This window comes from Hemitrygon akajei, chromosome 11, assembly GCF_048418815.1.
Source record: "Hemitrygon akajei chromosome 11, sHemAka1.3, whole genome shotgun sequence".
NCBI classification, from domain to species: Eukaryota; Metazoa; Chordata; class Chondrichthyes; order Myliobatiformes; family Dasyatidae; genus Hemitrygon; species Hemitrygon akajei.
In genome coordinates this window covers 154,099,622-154,123,624 of record NC_133134.1, presented here as the reverse complement: position 1 = coordinate 154,123,624, position 24,003 = coordinate 154,099,622, and the positions used below count along the sequence as shown (strand labels likewise).

General features: G+C 43.8%; 1 protein-coding gene across 3 annotated transcripts in view; it reads right to left on the bottom strand.

Moving 5' to 3' along the window:
• Positions 1-1,815: 1,815 nt before the first annotated feature.
• slc2a10 (solute carrier family 2 member 10) overlaps positions 1,816-24,003 on the bottom strand; it is a 39,919-nt gene continuing 17,731 nt past the window's right edge. For all 3 annotated transcript variants that reach the window (XM_073061985.1, XM_073061984.1, XM_073061986.1), the window contains exons 3-6: positions 16,822-18,228; positions 12,275-12,397; positions 8,090-8,225; positions 1,816-5,967 (exon numbers count right to left, since the gene is read on the bottom strand). In XM_073061985.1, the coding sequence (XP_072918086.1) occupies positions 5,877-5,967; positions 8,090-8,225; positions 12,275-12,397; positions 16,822-18,228 (1,757 nt within the window). In that variant the 3' untranslated portion in view covers positions 1,816-5,876. The remainder of the gene's footprint in view (positions 5,968-8,089; positions 8,226-12,274; positions 12,398-16,821; positions 18,229-24,003) is intronic.

The window sequence follows — 24,003 nt, the reverse complement described above, 5'->3', positions numbered from 1 at the left end:
ATGTTCTAGAGGTAGAACACGAGTGTCACCATGCTTCTGATGCCAACAAAGCATGCCCACCCTAACCCATACATTGTTTGGAATATGGGGGAAACCCACGCAGTTACGGGGAGAACGTACAAACTTCTTACGGTCAACAGTGGGAATTGAACCCCGATCTTCCAAATGCTGGTACTGTCAGCATTACATGCCACCCCTGACATGGAGAGGAGTCTAAAACTACACCTATTTCAATAGTGACTTTGAAGCAAATGGAAGGCTTTCTAAATCATTTTGCTTTCATTTCATGTCCATGATTGTTTCAAAATGCTTTGATTTTTATTTATTTTATATATTTTAATGTTTTTTTTACTTACTCTGCTTTTAAATGTTTCTTAAAGTTGCAAAGTTCTGCCTTCAACTTAGTTCCAAGGACTGTGTCTCCACAATGAAGCACTCTTTAAGAGTGAGCATGGTCAACTAAGTTGGCCCTCTGCATCTGACATAGAGGTGCAGGTGAGAGGGGATTCCAGACAAACATTCTGGGAAGCAGACCAGGATCAGCAAGATCCGTCTCTATTGTATGTCCGCTTTGCTTTTTCTCCTATCAGTTCAGCAGAATGTTTGAGCCCTGTTTGTTCATTTCAATTCTTTCATATCTCCTTATGACTGGGAAGGAGACCATTTGACCCACAATGTCTATGCTGGCCCACAAAGCAATCCGTTCACCATTTGTTTTCCTTGTACCTTAATCTCCTCACATCTCCGTCAGTTTGCCTCCAAAATTCTACAACTTACCTGCACACTCTAGGGGCAATTTACAGTAGTTGACCTACCAACCGGCATGACCCTCCCGATTAGTATGGGAAGAAAGTAGAGCGCCTGGTGGAAATCCACGTGGTGATGGAGAACATGCAAACTCCACATAGACAGCACATGGGGTCAGGACAAAAACCAGATCACTGTATTAGTGAGGCAGCAGCCCAGAGTAGGCCCAAAGCCTCAGTATTCAGTTCACCATATTAGTGGCGCAAATTGCCACAAAGTTCGCAGATACGAAGCACTGCAGTTAGAGGCAGTCTCACAGCCTTAGCATTGTTACACAAGGAGCCCCCAGTCTAACTGGGCCAGCATTTAAATTGTCCAAACTTCTTGCCTTTAATTACCAGTATCTCACCTGGGTAGAGCTCATTGTGGATTACAGGAGGAACGGGGACCGGCTTGCCCCGATCAACATCAATGGGACTGCAGTTGGGAGGGTGAGTAGTTTCATGTTCCTCGGTATACACATCACCGAGGATCTCACCTGGGCTGTATACACCGGCTGCGTGGCAAAAAAAGAGCACAACAGCGTCTCTTCCACCTCAGGCGACTCAAAAAGTGGCACGAGCCCCCACATCCTGAAGACCCCTACAGGGGCACCATTGAGGGCATCCTGACTGGCTGTATCATCGCCTGGTATGGGAACTGCACCAGCCTTGATCACTGGGCACTGCAGAGAGTGGTATAGATAGGCCAGTGCATCTGTGGATGTGAACTTCCCTCCACTGAGGACATTTATAGCAGCAAATGCAGAAAGAAGGCCTGGAAGATCAACAGGCTACGGGACAGCTTCTTCCTACAGGCCATTAAACTTATAAATTCACATGTCTGTAAATTGCGACAGAGTCAGAACACAATGAGTTTTACACCCTCAAGTTGTAGGATGGATGTAAGATTTAAATAAATTCAAATTCAAATAAATTCAAATAATCACAGTAAAATCCTTGTTCCTAAACAGAAATCATGAATATGTAATCCAAATATCACAAAACTTAGCAATCACAGAAGCAAGGCTTATAAAATAATCTAATAAATTTAATGTAAAATCGTACTGGGTACAAATCATTGCAATAGTCACTGAATATAGTTTTAAGGCAGTAACATTTACCAGAATGCATTACTAACAGCAAAATAACCCTGCCCAAATTTAGTTTATGTTTATTTGTTCAGCCATCAGTCACACATGTAGAATTAACATGTAAAGACCCAGATAAAAGCTATAACAACACAACTTTGAGTACTCTTTCACATCAAGTATACCGGCATGGATCTAAAACAACAAACAAGGGCTAAAGTTCTGATCTCTTTCTTATCCTGTTCAATTGCCACAGTTGCAGGATTCACTAAGTATTATTTGTTAGCATTTTCCTTGTTTTTAGGAGCTAATTCTGGGAACTAGATACATACCATACACAGGCTACAGGAACAGGGTGCCTAGGACTCACGACCGACACTGCTCACAGCAGGAGCTCTGAAGACGGCCCACCTGCACCACGGTACCATAAGTGGAGGCCCTGTGCTTCGTAATAGGCAGAGAAACCAAACCAGTGATAATCAACTCTTGCTACTTGTTCACACTTTGTTCACTGTGACCTTGGGAAAGGCCTGGAAGACATGTAGACCGGGCAATGCTGCAGGTTAACATCATTTAAAAAGATTGATAAAAAATAATTTATCCAAATATATCTTCCAGCTATTACTACAGCAATAGCAGCAAAGACAATGGTCCCCGGTAGAAGAAATAAAGGTGTAGACTATTTTCTAAATAGGGAGTAAATTCAAAAATCAGAGGTCCAAAGGGACTCGGGAGTCCTAATGCAGAATTTTCTAGAGATTTAACTTGCAGGTTGAGACGGTAGTAAGTGATGCACCATCAATAACTCTCTGAGATGTGAGGCGAGATATAGGCTTTTATTGGCTGGAAGAAAGAACAAGCAGCAATTGACCACCACACTGCATCCTGGAGACTGAGGCCAGGGCTCAGGCTCCAATCGCCTTTATACCGGGGTCCGTGGGAGGAGCCACAGGAGCAGTCAGCGGGGGGGGGGGGGCGTGTCTAGACAGGTATATGTAGTTCACCACAGTAAGGAAAGCAAGTGCGATGTTAGCAATCATTTTGAGAGTACTCGAATGTATAAGTAAGGATGTAATACTGAGGCTTTATAAAGAATTTCTCAGACCACATTTGGGGTATTGTGAGCAATTCTGGGCCCCCTATCAAAGAAAGAATGTGCTGACACTAGAGAGACTCCAGGGGAGATTAATGAGAATGATCCCGGGAATGAAAGGGTTAATGCACGAGGACCCTTCGGCTCTGGACTTGTACTCGCTGGAGTTAGAAGGGATATGAAGGTCATTATCCTCCACAAAAACAAAGATGAGAGAATTGACTGCAGGGGCACATCCCTCATGAGTGTTGTTGGCAAAGTCTTCTCCCAGGTCTTCTTGGTCCACCCACAATCACAGAGAGGCTTCCGTGCAGGAAGGTCAACTGTGGACACGATTTTCACTCTCCACCAACTCCAAAAGTGCAGAGAACAGAAGAAGGCCCTTCGAGTTGTGTTTATTGATCTCACCAAGGTGTTTGACTTGGGCAGCAGAGACAGGCCCTTTCAGATCCTCTCTAAGGTAGGCCGCCATGCTCAGATCCTTCCACAACAACTTGAAGGGGGCTGTGCAGTACAATGGCAGCTCTTCAGAGCCCTTTGACGTAAGGAGTGGCAATAAGCAAGGCTGTGTTCTCACCCCAGTGCTCTCTGGGATCTCTTCTTTGCCCTTCTCCTGAGGCACACATTTGGCAATGCATCTACCTCCACACCAGATCAGATGGCAGGCTTTTTAACCTCACCCGACTAACAGCCAAAACAACAGTGAGTGAGACTATGATCAGAGACATGCTGTTTGCTGATGATGCTGCAGTTGCAACCCACACTCCACAGCACCTCCAGACCTGCAAAGAATTTGGTCTGACTATCAACCTGAAAAAGACTAACATCTTGGGAGAAGGCATGGAGCCACTACCAGTCATTACCACCGATAACCACAAACTGGGCCTTGTTCACCAGTTCACATACCTGGGCTCCATTGTCAGTGACAACCTCTCCTTAGCTGCAGAAGTCGACAAGCACATCAGGAAGTCCGCAACAACTCTTACCCGCCTCGCTGCATGAGTCTAGGAGAACTCCAAACTCTCAGTCAAATCAAAGATGGCAGTGTAGAATGGTTGTGTCACCTGTACACTGCTGTACGGCAGCGGGACTGGACAGCATATGCTCAGCAGGAGAGAAGGCTCAACACCTTCCATTTCAGGTGCCTTCATTGCATCTTGGGCATCTGCTGGAACGACAGAGTACTCAGTGCTGAGGGTCTCTCTCATGTCGGCTTCCCTAGTGTTGTCCACCCTGCTCAGGCAGTGTGGGGTCCACCTGCTGGGCCATGTCAACCACATGCAGGATGGCTGCATCCCAAAAGACATCCTCTGCAGTGAGCTGGCTGCCCACAAATGCGCTACGAGGATGTCTACACATGGGATATGAATGCACTGGACATCAACATTGAGTCTTGGGGGCTCTTGCAGCCGACCGCACCAGAGAAGCATCTTAAAACAACACTTGGTCAGGCGAGCAAAAATACTGTACCTAAAAGTGACAGAAGACAAAAAAAAAACTGTATCTCCAGCAGACCTGAGATCACTTATAGATGTGACCTTCGCAACAGAGACTGCCACCCTTGCATTGGTCTCGTCAGCCACAGACAGCGCTGCACCTACAACGTAGATAGCGAGGATACTTCTAAAGTTGGCCTCAACCAGTGGAGGCCCACAGGAGCTTTGATTGTCCTACTTGTCATGGGGCCCTATTGCAATAATAGAAAACAAAAAAGAAATAATGCTAAACCGGTGCAAAAAATTCTTCAGTGAAGATTTGCTCGTCCTCAAGAGGTCACCTCCTACTGGCCATTCTGTTAGAAACACCTACTATTCCCTTCGTTACTTTCAGAATGAGTCAAAGCAGAATCCAGCCCTGTGAAAATGTACCACACGCCTAATGGGGGGGGGGAAAATCTGCAAATGCCAAGACGTGGGGCTGGTTGGAGTAAAGACTCTCAAGGTTCCACAAATTTATTTCTTCAGGACTGAGCTGTTCCCTTCCACAGAGAGCTGAATCCTACGTCCTGAAACAAGTGGGGCTGGGATTAGATCAGAACAAATTTAAAACAGGCAGTGAACCCGATCAAATTTGCCCACTTGAGGTTTAAAAACGGACGTGAAATGACAGACAGGCATGGGAAGCTGGCAGATACTGTAATGAGGAACACTGCCTTCTTTTGACTCTCATTCCACAATGACCACAAGTAGCTGAGTTTTCCAGTTCTATGGAAACCTGGCAGCCAAAAGGAGGAAAGAGTGACTGAATTCATGAGGTAAGTGTCGTTATAACATTTTTAGAGGGCAGAAGGAACAAATCAGTTACTTCACGCTCTAAATCTTACCCAGTAAACAAATAGTCCCTTTGAAATGTCATCATCCATCACAGAACTCTCTTTTTTCCCACTCCAACCAAACGCAGTACTATCCCCTTTCAAACACCATCAGATTCTAAGGCCACTATCAGAGACTCTAGATCTAACTCCCCACCCACACAACCACACTTCTGACCACCACCAGGCCTCTGACCTTCTTCTGCTCCCACTTGACCACCATCAGATACCACAGCCATCAGCAATGTTACTGCTTCAATCCCAAACCTGCAGCGGAATCCCTCCCACTCCACTGCCACAATCCCACCTTCCAGACCTCCCCCTCCCCTGTAATGAAGCTGCTCGCTGGGACTCCTTCATTATGAAGCAAGCTTCTCACCCGAAAGACCTCCAAGCTGTCAATCATGCCACCGGTGGACAATCAGGAATCCCAGCCGGTTAGGAGTTTACAACTGCCCCCACCCGTCAGAGTTGCTCTGCACATTACAACAAACACCCTCCGTCCAAACTCCAGCTCCATCAGTCCATCCCAAAGAGTACGTTGAGCTAGTGTTACCACATTTGAGTCTGTAAACAAATATTGTGAGTTCTGAAGTCTAAAGCACCAAACTGCCAGCTCGATGATATTGGCCTGCTGATGGTCCTCTTCTGCCAGAACTCAGATTGCAGCACCTCGGGTCTGAGAATCTGGAAAGCAAAATTAAACATTTTTGTGACAAAATGCTGCTTATAGCGGCAGTTTTTATTCTTGACTCAATCCTCTCCTACATAACGTGGAGCGCTGGGTTAAATGAACAAAACAGCCGCCCAGCATTGTACACTCAGCCAGCTCTATCACAGGCACAAGCCTCCTCGCTACTGAGGGCATCTTCCGAACGTGGTGCCTCAAGAAGGTGCCATCCATCACCATCCAGGACATACCCTCTTCTCCTTACCTCGATCAGGGAGGAGATACAGGAGCTTTAGGATGCAACACTCAACATTTTAGGAACTACTTCTTCCCGTCCACCAAGAGATTTCTGAAATGTCCATGAACCCATGAACTGGAATTTCTGAAAGCTCACTCGCTCTCTGACTCTCTTTGTGCACTCACTGCTTATTTATTTCTGTATAGTTCTTACCGTCACTAATCGTAATTTATCAAGTATTGCATGGTACTGCTGTTGCAAGGCAACAAATATCACAGCCAGTGATAATAAATTTGATGCTGATTCTTAAGTCTCTGAACACCAATAATCCCAACCACCCAACACTTTGTGACCAACTTTAGTTTTATTTTCCTCTCTGAAACTTCAATTCAGATTGGAGCTAGGTTGAATAGGAACTCACACAGTGACCTTATTCATCTTGTTTGAAACATTCTTATTCTCACCTATCCTTATTCACATTTTCACCTGAAACATGGACCTGATTCCTACACTATGTGACTCACTAGGTAGTATCCAGAAGGAAAGACCCTACATCTCTCTGACCCAGAGCCTTGAGGTTAAATGCAATAACGCTCAAAAGAATTGACTTATGCAGCATGGTCTAGCAATCATAACCAGGATCCCCTGTTCTATGCAGATTAGTTGGACCTTTGGCATTGCCACCAGTCAATAGGTCACTGATGGACCGCATGCATTTAAAGTTACTCAGGAGCTTGAACAGTGAGCTCCAGTACGGGTTATGAGTTTCCCCAATAAGCCTCCAACCTGATGGCATGAACATCGATGTCTCCCCCTTTCCTCTTCTTCAATTCCCCACTCCAGCCTCTTACCTCTTCTCCTCATCCTGGTACCCCTCCTCCTTCTCTTTCTCCCATGGTCCACTCTCCTCTCCTTATCAATCCTTCTTTGCCAGCCCTTCACCTTTTCCGCCTATCGCCTACCAGCTTCTTATTTCATTCCCCATCCCCCACCCACCTTCATTGGGAATAGAAAGGAAGGGGGAGAAGCCAGGATGATGGGAAGGGAAGGAGTACAAGTTGGCAAGCGATAGGTGAAGCCAGGCGATGGTGAGGAAGGATCCCGGCCCAAAACGTCGACTACTTATTCCTCTCCATTGATGCTGCCTGACCTGCTGAGTTCCTCCAGCATTTTGTGTGTGCTACTAAATATGGGGATAAAATCACACTGCCCCCTACATCAAGTCAGAAGGGAGTGTTCTATAATGTGAGGCTATACAGTGCACAACACGAGATAGATTCATACCAGCAAGTAGGTATTCAATGGTAGAGCCTCTGAATGTGACCAATATTAATTAGCTAAAGGTACACTCACAACAGCACTAATACCATATAACCATATAACAATTACAGCACAGAAACAGGCCATCTCGGCCCTTCTAGTCCATGCCGAATGCTTACTCTCACCTAGTCCCACTGACCCGCACTCAGCCCATAACCCTCCATTCCTTTCCTGTCCGTAATACCTATCCAATTTTACTTTAAATGACAATACCAAACCTGCCTCTACCACTTCTACTGGAAGCTCGTTCCACACAGCTACCACTCTCTGAGTAAAGAAATTCCCCCTCATGTTACCCCTAAACTTTTGCCCCCTAACTCTCAACTCATGTCCTCTTGTTTGAATCTCCCCTACTCTCAATGGAAAAACCCAATCCACGTTAACTCTATCTATCCCCCTCATAATTTTAAATACCTCTGTCAAGTCCCCCCTCAACCTTCTACGCTCTAAAGACCTAACTTGTTCAACCTTTCCCTGTAACTTGGGTGCTGAAACCCAGGTAACATTCTAGTAAATCTACTCTGTACTCTCTCTATTCTGTTGACATCTACAATACACCTTTCTGTGTATAATAGATTCACCTTCTAGCAGAGAACAGCCTGTCAATTTCTTCCAGTGATTGTCCCTTTGTCTCAGGAAGACAAATGCTTATAAAAGCAACAGAAGCAAATCCCACCAATCCGTAGAATAGGAATGTTCCAGAAAGTCCAATGGTATCTGAAACAGAAGAAGAGATTGGTATAAGTATTGGTCTTATTAGGTTACAACAGCAGCAAGTCCTTCGTCAGCTGTAAAACACTACGGGACTTCCTGCGATCATGAAGGGAGCTTAGTTAACAGAGAGGAACTCAGCAAGTCAGGCAGCACCTACACAGAGGAATAAACAGTCGACTTTCCAGGACTGATGAAGGGTCTTGGCCTGAAACGTTAACTGATTATTCCTCTCCATAGATACTGCTTGGATGATGGGTGGATATACATCTTTACCAAAGGAGGTATAAGACCATAAGACATAGGAGCAGAATTAGGCCATTCAGCCCATCGAGTCTGTTCCACCATCTCATCATGGCTGATCCTGCATCCCATTCAACCCCATACACCTGCCCTCTCACCATATCCCTTGATGTCCCGACCAATCAGGAATCTATCAACTTCCCCTTTAAATATACCCACGGACTTGGCCTCAACTACAGACTGTGGCAGAGCATTCCACAGATTCACCACACTTTGGCTAAAAAATTCCTCCTTACTTCTGATCTAAGAGGTCGCCCCTCAATTCTGAGGCCCTCTAGTTCCAGATATGCGGAAACATCCTCTCCACAGCCACCTTATCTAGTCCCTTGAACATTCGATAGGTTTCAATGAGAACCCCACGCATTCTTCTAAATTTACATGAAGCTGCCAAATGCTCCTCATGTTAACCCCTTCTTGAACCTACTCTGATACAAAGGGGGACAAAACTGTTGACAATACTCTAAGTGCAGCATGACTAGTATCTTATAAAGCTCCAGCATTATCTCCTTGTTTCTATATTCTATTCCCCTTAAAACAAATGTCACCTTTGTATTTGCCTTCTTTACCACAGACTCAACCTGTGAATTAACCTTCTGGGAGTAATGCTTGAGGACTCATAAGTCCCTCTGCACCTCTGATGTTTGAATTTTCTCCCCATTTAGATAATAGTCTGCACTATTGTTCCTTTTACCAAAATACGTTATCATACATCTCCCAACACTGTATTCCATCTGTCACTGTTTTGCCTAGACTTCCAATTTAAGTCCTGCACTACCTACCCCTCCACCAATCTTCGTATCATCCACAAACTTTGCTGCAAAGCCACCAATTCCATTAACAAGATCATTGATAAATAATGTGAATAGTAGCTGTCCCTATACTGAGGAACAGCACTAGTTACTGGCAGCCAACCAAAAAAGACCCCTTTTATTCCCACTCGCTGCCTCCTGGCTGTCAGCGATTTCTCTACCCATGCCAGTATATTTCCTGTAACTTTCTAAGATTTTATCTTGTCCTACAGCCTCATGTCAGGGACCTTATCAAATCCCTGCTGAAAATCTAAGTAAATGACATCCACTGCCTCCCCTTTATCCACCCTGTGTGTTAGTCTTCAAAGAATTCCTACAGATTTGTCAGGCAAGATTTCCCTTTATAGAAACCATGCTGACTTTGATTTATTTTACCATTAGTCTCCAAATACCCCGAAACTTTGTCCTTAATAATGGACTCCAACACTTTCACAACCATTGAGATTCGGCTAACTGGCCTATAATTTCCTCTCTTTTGTCTTCCTCCCATCTTAAAGTGACATTTGCAATTTTCCAGCCCTCCTGGGCCATGCCAGAATCAAGTGATTCTTGAAAGATCATGACCAATGCATCCGTTATCTCTTCAGCAACCTCTCTCAGGACTCTGGGATGTAGTCCATCTGGACCAGGTGACTTATCCACCTTAAGACCTTTCAGTTTGCCTAGTACTTTTTCTTTGTAATAGCAATGGCACTCACTCTTACTCCCTGACATTTACGGACCTCTGGCATAGAGCCAAGTGTCTTCCACAGTAAAGAATGAAGTAAAGTACTGAAGTTCATCTGCCATTTCTCTGTCCCCCATTACTACCTCACCAACATCATTTTCCAGCGGTCCAATATCAACTCTCACCTCCCTTTTATTCTTTATATAACTGAAAAAACATTTATTATCCACTAGTTTGCCCTCATATTTCATCTTTTCCCTTCTTATAGCTTTTTTTAGTTGCCTTTTGTTGGATATTAAAGGCTTCCAGCTTCCCACTCACCTTTGCTACATGATATGCCCTTTCCTTGGCTTTTATGCAGTCCTTAACTCCCCTTGTCAGCCACGGTTGCCTCGCCCTGCCACTTGAGAACTTCTTTTTCTGTGGAACGTATCTATCCTGCACCTTGTGAACTATTCTCAGAAACTTCAGCCATCTCTACTCTGTTGTCATCCCCACCAGTATCTTCCTCCAACCTACCTGCAAGCTCCTCTCTCAAGCCTCTGTAATTTTCTTTATGTGACTTCTCCCTCTCAAACTGCAGTATGAATTCAATCAAGTTATGATCACTGCCTCCTAAGGATTCTTTCTTATTAAGCTCCCTAATAAGATCTCGGTTATTACACAACGCCCAATCTAAGATAGCCTTTCCCTGAGCAGGCTTGAGCAAAAGCTGCTCTAAAAAGCCATCTCGTAGGCATTTAACAAATCCCCTCTCTTACGATCCAACACCAACCTGGTTTCCCCAAACCCCTTGCATTCTGAAGTCCCCCATTACAATTGTGACAATACCCTTATTACATGCCTTTTCCAGCTCTGTTTGCAATCTCAACTCCACATCTTGGCTAATAATTGGAGGCCTATATATGATTCCCATTACGGTGCTCCTTCCCTCTGCTGGGCTGCAAGTCAACCATGGGCAAGGTACAGCACCTACTTGGCCCGATCAGGGTCACATGAAGCCATAGGAACAGCTGGTGCATATCACTAGTCCTGGTTATGATGCCAGGCAGACAATCTCTGAAGAGTATTGATCATGGCTGGGGTCATCTGTCTTGTAAAGACACTGCCCAGAAGAAGGCAATGGCAAACCACTTCTGAAGAACAATCACGCCCATAGGACCATGATCGCCTATGTCATACAACACAGCACATAACGATAATGACATTAGATGCTGTCAGACATCATTTGTCCTCCAATTCCTCCAGTGTGTGTTGCTCTGGATTTCCAGCGTCTACAGAATCTCTTGTGTTAATGCAATTTGTTCTGGTTTTGCTGAGGCAGAATATAAGACACAGTGGTTTAACATGCCATTTTGATCAAAGCAATGAATGAGTGACATTACACAGGGTAAGCAGATTCAGTAAGGCAGCGCACAAGGGTACTGGATTTGCTGGGTCATCACATAGGGAGCGATCCACACACAACAGCCAAACTTTACTTTGTATTTTTTAAAGTATCAATGGACTGCCTGGGTCGTGAGTTATGCCAACCTCTTGCACTTTGTAGGTGCCAGTAACACCATACAATGTCTCCAAATGCGTAGGAGAGACAGTGGTTGGCACTGGCCAGAGATTGTAGGATTTTCAGGAAAGTGAATGAAGATCAACAGCACAGCAAAGTGACTCTTAAAAAACAGCCAAGAAGCCAGAGATAAGAAGCATGTGCCATTTTTGAAGACACACATCCTTTAATTAAATTTTAATCTTAATTTAGAGATACAGCACGGTAACAGGCCTTCTGGCCCAATGAGTCCATGCCGACCAATTTGTACCCATGTGACCAATTAACCTACTTATCCATGTGTCTTTGAAATGTGAGAAGAAACCAGAGCACCCGGAGGAGCCCCACATGGTCATGGAGAGGACATACAAACTCCTTACAGGACTTGAACCTGGGTCGCTAGTGCTGTAATAGTGTTATGCTAGCTACCATGCTTCCCACTTAGTACATATAGGCTAATATGCCTAATAATTGCTGGGAGGTGATCCATGCCCTCACTCTCCCCACCCACTACAGCCTTTGTGGAGCCCTTGGTTTATCTTCGCCAGGGTTAAGAACTAGCGTCAACTGAATAGGACACGTCCATCCAGCATTACCACCTTAAAGTATGGTCCTGAACCAAGTACTAATTCTTATTGGTTTGCTAAACGGTTGCTGAGGTTCCTCAATCCATTCTGTGTAAATAATTTTGAGGTACTTTGAAAGAGTAGGACCCAATCTAAAAACCACTCACCAATAACATCCAGGAACGTCACTGTGATAATTAGGTTAGCTGCCCAGTTGAAGGTACTGGAGAATGCAAATGCTCGGCCTCTTATTCCAGCGGGGAATATCTCACTCAGAACCAACCAAGTCACTGAAAAATTAGACCATTTTGTGTTAAGACTTCGGCATTGTTGCTACTAGACGACAACTGATCAGCTGAACCTGGACCACTTATTCAGTTATTTTGTGGATTGAAATGTCATTGGAATGGACAAAGCTAAGCATTTATATTGTTGAAACACTTCACCTTGTATTTTTGTTATGACTTTGGAGCTGCAATTTGCCAGAGATGAGCAAATTACTGTTCACCAAATGGAGCTCAAATAGTCCATCTACAGTATGTTCCAATCCCTTATTTCAGCTTCCCCTTTGCCATCTGCACCACTACCTGACAATGAACAGCAGAACATTGGCTTTTATAAAATGCACTTGCCACTTTTTGTTTTTATTTACAACACCAGCACACATAGAATTTGTTATTCCAAAAACACCTTCAGATTTCAGGCCTAGGCATGCTCTCTAACTGGATCCATGGACCACAGATGGAGAATTGCTGGCCTACTTTTCTAAAATTCTAGCTTTCTTTAGAGAACCTTCCTCCTATTTATGGATCTGGGCTCATGAACTGAGAAGATAGAATTGGTAATTATGACTATGCACCCGCCAGAGGGACACAAAACTCAAAGTGAGTTTTTAATATCTTAGTGGGTTGCGGAGGAGATTTACAAAGATTTTGCCAGTTTAACCATAAGCAAACATTGGATAAGGTGCACTGGCTATGCTAAACGAAACTGAGGGGAGTCTCCATTGAGGTGAACAGCATGCCAACAAAGAGGTGATAGGAGTCAAAAATCAGGAGAAATATATTTAAAGTAATTGGCTGAAGGGTTAGAGGCATGCTGAGAAAATACTTCTTCATCCAAAGGTTGGTATGGGTCCATCATGAGCATTGGCCTCCCCAGCATTGAGGGCACCTTCAAAGACAATGCCTCAAAAAGGTGGCATCAATCAGTAAGAACTCCCATCACCCAGTGCATGTCTTCTTCTCATTGCTGCCATCAGAGAGGAGGCACAGGAGCCTGAAGACACACACTCAGTGTGTCAGGAACAGCTTCTTCCACGCTGCTATCAGACTTCTGAATGGACAATAAACCCATGAATACTAACTCACTATTTTTGTTCTCTTTTTGCATTACTTTGTTAATTTACTTTTTATATATTTTTATTGTAATTTATAGTTTTTTTTAATGTACTGTTGCTGCAAAACAACAAATTTCACAACATACAGTATGTCATTCTGATTCTGAATTCCCTGCCTGAATAGGTGATAGAGGCAGAAAAAGTCGTCACACTTAAACAGTGTGTTTGAAATGGTGTGAGTTAATAGGCTACTGATATAGTGCTGGAAAGTGGTATTGGTATGGGTGGTTTCAATTTACCCAACACAGACTCAATGAATCCAATTGCTCCTTCTATCTTGTAAACTTTCTGTGATTATTTATTTATTGAGATACAATGTGAAATAGGCCCTTCCAGCCCTTTGAGCCTCACCGCCCGGCAACCCTGGATACATCCCTAACCTAATCACCAGACAACTTACAATGATCAATTAACCTACTAGCCGGTACATCTTTAGACTGTGGGAGGAAACCAGAGCAGTCGGAGGAAACCCACATGGTCACGAGGAGAACGTACAGGCAGTGGCAGGAATTGAACCCAGGTTGCTGGTACTGTAAAGTGTTATGCTATCCACAAGAATGTCTGCCAGCCTTTATGTGATTCCAGTTCTACAGCATGAGCTTCACTCCTAAATACACTGCAATTACACTGCAAGTCATTCCAAAAAAATGTTAAATGACAATAAATGCTGGTTACACCTGGGAATGCATAAATCAAGATCCTAGAATCATCACTCTCAAATTAATACTATGAATTTGCTAATGATATAAAGACTGGAGGTGTAGTGGACAGTGAGGAAGGTTTTCAAAGCTTGCAGCGGGATTTGGACCAGCTGGAAAAATGGGCTGAAAAATAGCAGATGGAGTTTAATGCAGACAAGTGTGAGATATTGCACTTTGGAAGAAAAAACCAAGGTAGAACATACAAGGTAAATGGTAGGACACTGAGGAGTGCAGTAGAACAGAGGGATCTAGGAATATAGATACAAAATTCCCTAAAAGTGGCATCACAGGAAGATAGGGTAGTAAAGAGATCTTTTGGTACATTGGCCTTTATAAATCAAAGTATTGAGTATAAGAGTTGGAATGTTATGGTGAGGTTTTATAAGGTACTGGTGAGGCCGAATTTGGAGTATTGTGTGCAGTTTTGGTCACCGAATTACAGGAAGGATAATAATAAGGTTGAAACACAAAAATACAACTGCAGATGCTGTGGATCAAAGAGTTCTTTCATGCTTATCCCCTCCCCCTCCCCTCTTTATCTTCCCTCTGATTGATTTTCCACCTGGCGCCTCTAGGCCCTACCCCCTCCCCTATCTCTATTACTGGGCTTCGGCCCTCTCTTCCCCCCCATTCCTGATGAAGGGTCTCAGCCCGAAATGTTGGCTACTCTTTTCTCACGGATGCTGCCTGACCTGCTGAGTTCTTCCAACGTTGTGTACGTATTCTTTAATAAGGTTGGAAGAATGCAGAGAAGGTTTACAAGGATGTTGCCAGGACTTGAGAAACTGAGTTACAGAGAAGGGTTGAATAGATTAGGACTTTATTCCCTGGAGTGTAGAAGAAAGAGGGGAGAATTGATAGAGGTATATAAAATTATGATGCGTAAAGATAGAGTGAATGCAAGCAGGCTTTTTCCACTGAGGCTAGGGGAGAAAAAAACCAGAGGACATGGGCTAAGGGTGAAGGGGGAAAAGTTTAAAGGGAACATTGGGGGGGCTTCTTCACACAGAGAGTGGTGGGAGTGTGGAATGAGCTGCCAGATGAAGTGGTAAATGAGGGCTCACTTTTAACATTTAAGAAAAACTTGGACAGGTACAAGGATGAGAGGTGTATGGAGGGATATGGGCCAGGTGCAGGTCAATGAGACTAGGCAGAAAAATGGTTTGGCACAGCCAAGAAGGGCCAAAAGGCCTGTTTCTGTGCTGTAATGTTCTATGGTTCTATGAATCACCAGCTCACGATCATCATCATGAGCTTGAGTTAATCATCAACTAATAGTCCTATTGTACATTTTCCACTTTAAGGGACCATGTTATCCACATCTGCACATCAGTCAGCCATTTTGATCTCTATTACCAATCAAGGTCAAACTTGTCAAATAGCATGCACCATAGTTTCACTACCAGTTTCTGGGACGACCTGTGTGAAAAGACTGAGTAACGTTGACCAATGCTATTTATAACCATATAACACTTACAGCACGGAAACAGGCCATTTCGGCCCTTCTAGTCCATGCCAACGCTTACACTCACCTAGTCCCACTGGCCCACACTCAGCTCATAACCCCCCATTCCTTTCCTATCCATATACCTATCCAATTTTACTTTAAATGACAATTTAAAAATTTAGAAATTAAATATTGAGAGATGATTTGTATTTAAACATCTACAATTCTAAAGGAAATTTGCCGGAGGGAAGTGAAAGACTCATGCCTTTGTCTGGAAAGTCTAAAACTAAAGGGTATGGTCTAAAACTAAAGCCCTCCCCAGCAATGAGGACATCTACAAGGAGTGCAGTCATAGGAAAGCAACATCTATCATCAAGGACTCCTGTCATCCAGGCCATGCTCTCTTTCCACTGTTGCCATCAGAATGAAGGTACAGGAGCCTCAGGACCCACACCACCAGTTTCAAGAAAACGTACCACTCCTCAACCATCATGCTCCTGAAGCAGAGTAGAGAACTTCACTCACCCCAACACTAAACTGATTCCACAACTTTTGTACTCACTTTCAAAGTCTCTACAAGTCATGTTCTTGATTTTATTTATTATTATTATTTGTTGTTTTTGTATTTGCACAATTTGTTGCCTTTTGCACGTTGGTTGCTTGTCCGTCTTTGTGTGTACTTTGTCATTGATTCTATTGTGTCTCTTTGTACCTAATATGAATGCCCACAAAAAAAGTTTCTCGGGGTAGTGTATGGTGACGCACAGCATATACATTTTGATAATAAATTTACTTTGAACTTTGGCCTCAAGCTAAAGGGTCAGCCACACAAGACTGAGCTGTGGAGAAATTTCTTAGTGTTGTCAGTTCCAAGTCTTTGGAACTCTCTGCTTCAGAAGGTAGTTGTTATTTAGTCATTGTATATACTCAGAGGTGAAGCACCAGATCTTTGGACATTAAAAGAGTGAAGAGATATGGGGATTGATAAGAGTGTGTTTGAAGTATGTCAAAGAACGCATACCACATGGTCTGTTCCAGCTCCTGGTTCTAACCTTCTTATCTCTAATGTGTGTTATAGACATTCCCTCCCTGCTTTGTAAACTAAACACCGCAACTGATCAACATTGGCTCAACACTATAAAATATCAGAAAGAGAAGCATACTTACTTGGACCAAATCCAATTGAATAAGCACTGACAAAGGTCATCATGCTAAGCAGTGTAATCCAATTTAAAACCAAATGTTTGGAAGTTTTGAAAGATTTCCTGGGAGTTTTCATGTCATGATTCCTAGTTTGCCTTGAAAGGAGACCTATATCCAAAGTGCCTGGGGTGCTTAGTATGTCCATTGCATGTTCACTGACCAGAGTGCTATTCTTCTGCACGTCCAGAGTTAAATGTTGCTTGTCCTGGATAGATAAGGATGAATTATGACTCATGTTCAGTAATCTCTCATTGGTGAATGTTAGATTCGATTTCCAAATAATTGGACCAGAGAGAGTTCTGCTGGAGTTCACGAGGTAGAGTGACTCATTGGGCTGAGGCTTGATTCGGCAGGTCTTTCGCAGTTCCATTGTAATAGTCTGGCTGGTGAATGCAATCACGGTGACTGAAATGGACATTACCAAGCAACCGCCAATGAGCAGCGTTCGCCTTCCAGCTTTGTCTGCACACACCATGGCTACCAACGTTGTAATAACCTTTACAATTCCCAGTCCTACTGAGGCCAGGATGGCTGAATTATTTTGGTGAAATCCCACTGACTTAAAAATTGTTGAAGCATAGTATAGCACATTGGGCTGTCCTGTCAGCTGCTGAGCGAGCACCAGACCCAGTGCCACTAGCAATCGTGCTCTCATGTTGTCCCTGGCCCGAAACAAGTCGAGGAATTTGTACTGGCGCTGGGGCTCTTGCATTGGGCTAACGTCCTCTGACTCTGCACTGTTGGGCTCCCCGTTCTGGAACTGCAACAGAATTTTTTGGGAATCGTCAGCTTGGCTCTTGACGTTCTGCAATCGCGAGGGAAGGAAGAGAATGCAGGTTCCCTGCAGAACTGCCGGGCCAATAGCCAACCCAAACATGTACTTCCATCCATTTCGTACGTCCGACCAAAGGTAATTCAGTACATAGGCACTCAAGATGCCAACAGTTATCCCCACCTCGTAGAGTGACACCAACATCCCTCGTTGATGTGGCCAGACCATCTCTGAAACAAATATGCAGCAGGCAGTGGAGGAAATGGATAAGGCAAATCCAATGGCTACCCGGCCACTCACGAGCAGTGAGAACGAGGAGGACAGTAACAGGATGATGCTTCCGACGCACACCAACCCCACACTCAGAATGATGGAGTTTTTCCGTCCATAGTGATCAATAACTACCCCTCCAACCAATGAGGCAAAGAGAGCTCCAAACAGAAGGGCACTGACCAGGACTTCCTGCTGCAAGCAACTAAGGCTGAATAGCTCCTGGAGCTGCAGCAGTGCACCAGAGATGATTCCCAATTCGTACCCGAAAATCAGTCCGCCGAGAAAGGCCACCGTTAATGACAGCAACAGGACAAGCCGAAATTGGTCTGAAATGTAAAACAAATACTTACAGCATGTTCAACCTCAGATCTAAAATAATGAACAGTTAGTTACTGAAAAATAATGTGGCTACACCTTGAACTGCATTACAACAGCCCACAAGAAGATGCAAAGGACCTTAACATACCACTGCCAGTCTATTGCCAGAGTTACTGTATAACAGAAGTATGTATCGGTGACTTTAAAAGAAAGCAAAACCGCTTAGAGGCTAAGCACAGGTGGGGAGTGACACTGTATGGCGTGCTTTCTATCAAGTAGCAAAGTTGTAATGTCAGAGAAAGTACGTTTGATCCTTTATCAAAAACCAGCAAAGGTGAACTATCTTGTAACGATAAAACTAAGATGAGCAATATAACAAAATAAGCATTCTAAGCGAAGTGTTCTTAAACGATAAGCGAAGTGAAGTGGTCAACAGAAGGTATCATTCCAGCTGCCTCTAGCTCTAACCGGACTAGAAAACTGAACAAAAGGATATAGTGTGACTAGGTAACTATACTCTTCATTTCTACCACACCCCAACCCATGTGACAAGTTACCCAAAATAAACACACATGGCTCCTGCAAAGTGTTTGACTCGTATCACTGATGTTCGGTGACTATTCATGGTTTCATGGGTGTGAGACAGTGGTTGAGGGGTAAAGTACTCATTAATCACGTGGAAGTAATTAGCATGTAGTACTGTGCACTGCCATACAGCTTTCAATGAAAATGTGTTGGATTAGGGGGTGTTAATTTGCTTGTTTTTTCCATGTAGTTTAACATTCCTATCCTTGCTTATATTCTTATATCACCAATATACATATCATTGTTCAGTGATTTTTTTTTCCCAGTAGTTGTAGAATAGCTGCTTCTGTATTTTTCTAGAAGCTTCTTAGTTTTCCTGCAGCAGATACCACGCTATTTGAATCTGGCTACCTCATAATTCCTACCCGTTACACCTTCAGCATTTAGGACAGCAATGAATGTCCTCCTTCTCTGTCTGTCCACACTGTCGCACACAAATAAAGAAGGACACTTCATACAACACACACAAAATGCTGGTGGAACACAGCAGGCCAGGCAGCATCGATAGGGAGAAGCACTGACGAAGGTTCTCGGCCCGGAACGTCGACCAGCATTTTGTGTGTGTTGTTTGAAATTTCCAGCATCTGCAGGTTTCCTCGTGTTTGCTCTTTAAGGACACTTCATTGCTGTTTCTGTAACAGTGGGTTTTTTTTTGACCATTTAGGGTTGTTAGCCCTGTGCAGAACCCCCAAACCTGGAGGACCGGTTGTCAGGTCTTAGCCTGACCTCTACCCTTTGACAGCCAAAGCACAATGCCCTGACTCCAGCTGTCATAGCTCTCTGGATCATTGAGACACATAAGCCTCCAAACACTATGATACGGTTGTGGTCCTTTTGGAGGGACTACCTTATAGGTTTATTGCTATCACAGGAATGTCGTTATCTTTTTATTTGGAGCTAATTTTTTTTTTATAAGTCAACCGCAGCTTGTGCGCTGTCTGCTCTTTTTTCTCTGTTGGTGTAACACTTAACCTTGTTGCATATGGCTGTTATTATTAGGCCTCATACTGGACTTCAAAACCTCTGGATTGCAAAAAAAAAAGCCAGGATCCAACAGTTGGGAAACTAAGACACATAATCAGAGAGGGTTTTCATTGCTCTCCATTGATGGCATGGGTCAGATCTAGGTGTCTAAAGAGGGTGGTTCAGATTAGGCTCAGTTTAGAGGCTCACTGATTGCTCGTGAATCTGGATTTTTCTTATGCTTTGGGTCCCTGGACTGATAGATTCACCTTCACTGATGAAAGTGTTCAAACCATTAAATCGTTTCTGGATGTTGGGGAATCAGAATAAATAAGCATTGGAAAAGCCAGGGAGCCTGAACAGCGGACCGTGGCAGTGCACTTCAAGGTGCTGTACAAACAAAACATGTGTCTGCAATCACAGAATGGAGAAATAATTTATCAATAATATAAACTTATTCATTTTTAACTAATAACTGATCATTAATGCAGACGCCTAGATTCTAGGTGCTGCCTGACCTGCTGAGTTCCTCCAACGTTTATATACGTTAAACCATCAGACATAGGAGCAGAATTAGGCCATTTGGCCCATCGAGTCTGCTCCACCATTCAATCATGGCTGATCCTTTTTTCCCCTCCTCAGCCCCACTTCCCAACTTTCTCCCTGTAACCTTTGATGCTGTGTCCAATCAAGAAACTATAAGCTCAGCATTGAGGTACACTCAATGACCTGGCCTCCACAGCTGCCTGTGGTAACAAATTCTACAAATTCACCACCCACAGGCTACAGAAGTTTCTCCACATCTCTATTTTAAATGGACACCCCTCTATCCTGAGGCTGTGCCCTCTTGTCCTAGACTCCCCCATAATGGGAAACATCCTTTCCACATCTATTCTGTCTAGTCCTTTCAACATCTGTAAGGTTTCAATGAGATCCCCACCTCATTCTTCTAAATTTCAGCAAGTACAGACCCAGAGCCATCAAATGTTCCTCATATGATAACCCTTTCATTCCTGGAATCATCCTTATGAACCTCCTCTGAACCCTCTCCAATGCCAGCACATCCTTTCTTAAATGAGCCAAAAGCTGTTCATCCTCTTCTTAGATGAGGAGCCAAAAGCTGTTCACAATACTAAAGGCAAGGCCTCACCAGTGCCTAATAAAGCCTCAGCTTCACATTCCTGCTCTTGTATTCTAGACCTCTGGAAATAAAAGCTAATATTGCATTTGCCTTCCTCACCACCGACCCTACCTGCAAATTAATCTTTAGGGTATTTTGCACAAGGACTCCCAAGTCCCTTTGCATCTCAGATTTCTAGATTTTCTCCCTGTTTAGAAAACAGTCTGCACATTTGTTCCTTCTACCAAAGTACCGTACATGACCATGCATTTTCCAGCATTGTATTTCCTGTGTCATTTTCTTGCCCATTCTCCTAAACTGTCTAAGTCAGTCTGCAGCCTATCTATTTCCTCAACATTACCTGCCTCTCCACCAACCTTCATATCATCTGCAAATTGGGCAACAAAGCCATCTATCCCATCATATAAATCACTGATATACAGCATAAGAAACAGTCCCAACACAGACCCCTCCAAAACACCACTAGTTCCTGGCAGCCAACCAAAAAAGAATCATTTTATTCCCACTTGCTGCCTCCTACCTATCAACCAATGCTTTAACCATGCCAGTAACTTTCCTTTGATACCATGAGCTCTTAACTTGGAAGCAGCCTCATGTGTGGCACTTTGTCAAAGGGCTTCTGAAAGTCCAAATATACAACATGCACTGCATCCCCTTTATCTATCCTACTTATAATCTCCTCAAAGAATTCCAACAGATTCGTCAGACAAGATTTTCCCTTAAGGAAACTATGCTGACTTTGTCTTATCTTGTCCTGTGTCACCAAGTACTCCATAATCTCATCCTTAACAGTTGACTCCAGCATCTTCCCAACCTCTGGGGTCAGGCTAACTGGTCTATAATCTCCTTTCTGCTGCATTCCTTCTTTCTTAAAGAGTGGTGTGACATTTGCAATTTCCCAATCCTCTGGCACCATACACAAGAGTCCAATGATTTTTTGAAAGATCATTGATAATGCTTCCACGATCTGTACTGCTACCTCTTTCAGAACCCTAGGGTGCAATTCATCTGGTCCGAGTGTCTTATGTACCCTTAGATCTTTCAGCTTTTTGGGCACCCTCTCCCTTGTAATAGTAACTGCACTCACTTCTCTTCCCTCACACCCTTCAACATCTGGCACACTGCTAGTGTCTTCCACAGTGAAGACTGATGTAAAATACTCGTTTAGTTCATCCGCCATCTCCTTGTCCCCCATTATTATTTCTCCGGCCTCATTTTTTAACAGTCCTATATCCACTCTCACCTCTTTTTTATTTTTTACATACTTGATAAAGCTTTTATTATTCACTTTGATATTGTTTGCTAGCTTGCTTTCATATTTCATCTCTTCCCTCCTGATGATTCTTTTAGTTGCTCTCTGTAGGTTTTTAAAAACTTCCCAATCCTCTGTCTTTCCACTAATCTTTGCTTTGTTGTATGCCCTCTCTTTCGCTTTTACATTAGTTTTGACTTCCCCTGTCAGCTACGGTGTACTATTTTACCATTTCATTTTTGGAATACATCTATCCTGCCTTGGCTGTTCTGCTGTCATCCCTCCCAGCAGCTCCTTCCATTTACCTTGGCCAACTCCTCTCTCATGCAACTGTAATTTCCTTTACTGCACTGAAATACTGCTATGTCAGACTTTACTTTCTCCCTGTCCAATTTCAGGTTGAACTCACTTATTGTGATCATTGCCTCCTAAGGGTTCTTTTACCATAAGCTCCCTATTCATCTCCGGTTCAATACATGACACCCAATCCAGTATAGCTGATCCCTTAGTAGGCACAACGACAAACTGCTCCAAAAAACTATCTTGTAGGCATTCAGCAAACTTATGCTCTTGAGATCCATTACCAACCTGATTTTCCCAATTGACCTGCATGATGAAATCTCCCATGACTATCATAACATTGTCCTTTTGGCATGCCTTTTCTATTTCCCATTGACAGGAAACTCAGAGACCTCGGCCTTGACCCTGCCTTATGCAGCTGGACCCTGGACTTCCTTTCAGATATATGGCAAGTGGTAAAAGAGGACTCACTCACCTCCACCCCTCTGACTCTCAACACAGGAGCCCCTCAGGGCTGTGTACTAAATCTCCTCCTTTACTCCCGGTGCCACCCACAGCTCTAATCTGCTAATTAAATTTGCCAACAACACTACATTGATTGGCCTAATCTCAAACAATAATGAGGTGGCCTACAGGGAAGAAGTCATCTCTCTGACACAGCAGTCTCAAGAAAACAACCTCTCCCTCAATGTTGCAAAAACAAAGGATCTGGTTGTGGATTACAGGAGGAATGGAGACGGGCTAAGCCCTATTGACATCAATGGATCTGGGGTTGAGAGGATAAACAGAGCATCCACATCACCGAGGACCTCACGTGGACTGTACACACCAGTTGTGTGGTGAAAAAGGCACAACGGCACCTCTTTCACCTCAGACGGTTGAAGAAGTTTGGTCTGGGCCCCCAAATCCTAAGAACTTTCTACAGGGGCACAATTGAGAGCATCCTGACTGGCTGCATCACCATCTGGTATGGGAACTGTACCTCCCTTAGTCGCAGGACTCTGCAGAGGTGGTGTGGACAGCCCAGTGCATCTGTAGTTGTGAACTTCCCATGACTCAGTTTACAAAGACAGGTGTGTAAAAAAGGGCCCGAAGTATCATTAGGACCCAAGCTATCCCAACCACAAACTGTTCCACCTGCTACCATCCGGGAAACAGTACCACGGCATAAAAGCCAGGACCAACAGGCTCCGGGACAGCTTCTTCCACCAGGCCATCAGACTGATTAACTCACTGATTTGGATGTATTTCTATGTTACATTGACTGTTCTATTCATTATGATTGCACATTGCACATTTAGACAGAGACATAACGTAAAGATCTTTACTCGTCATGTATGTGAAGGATGTAAGCAATAAAGTCAATTCAGTTCAATAGTCTGCAGTCCACATCCCAGCCTGTACATAACTGCCATCAGCATCCTTTTACTCTTGCAGTTTCTTAACTCAACCGACAAGGATTCAACATCTTCTGATCCTGTGTCACATCTGTCTACTGATTTGATGCCATTCTTTACCAGCAGAGCCACGCCACCTTCTCTG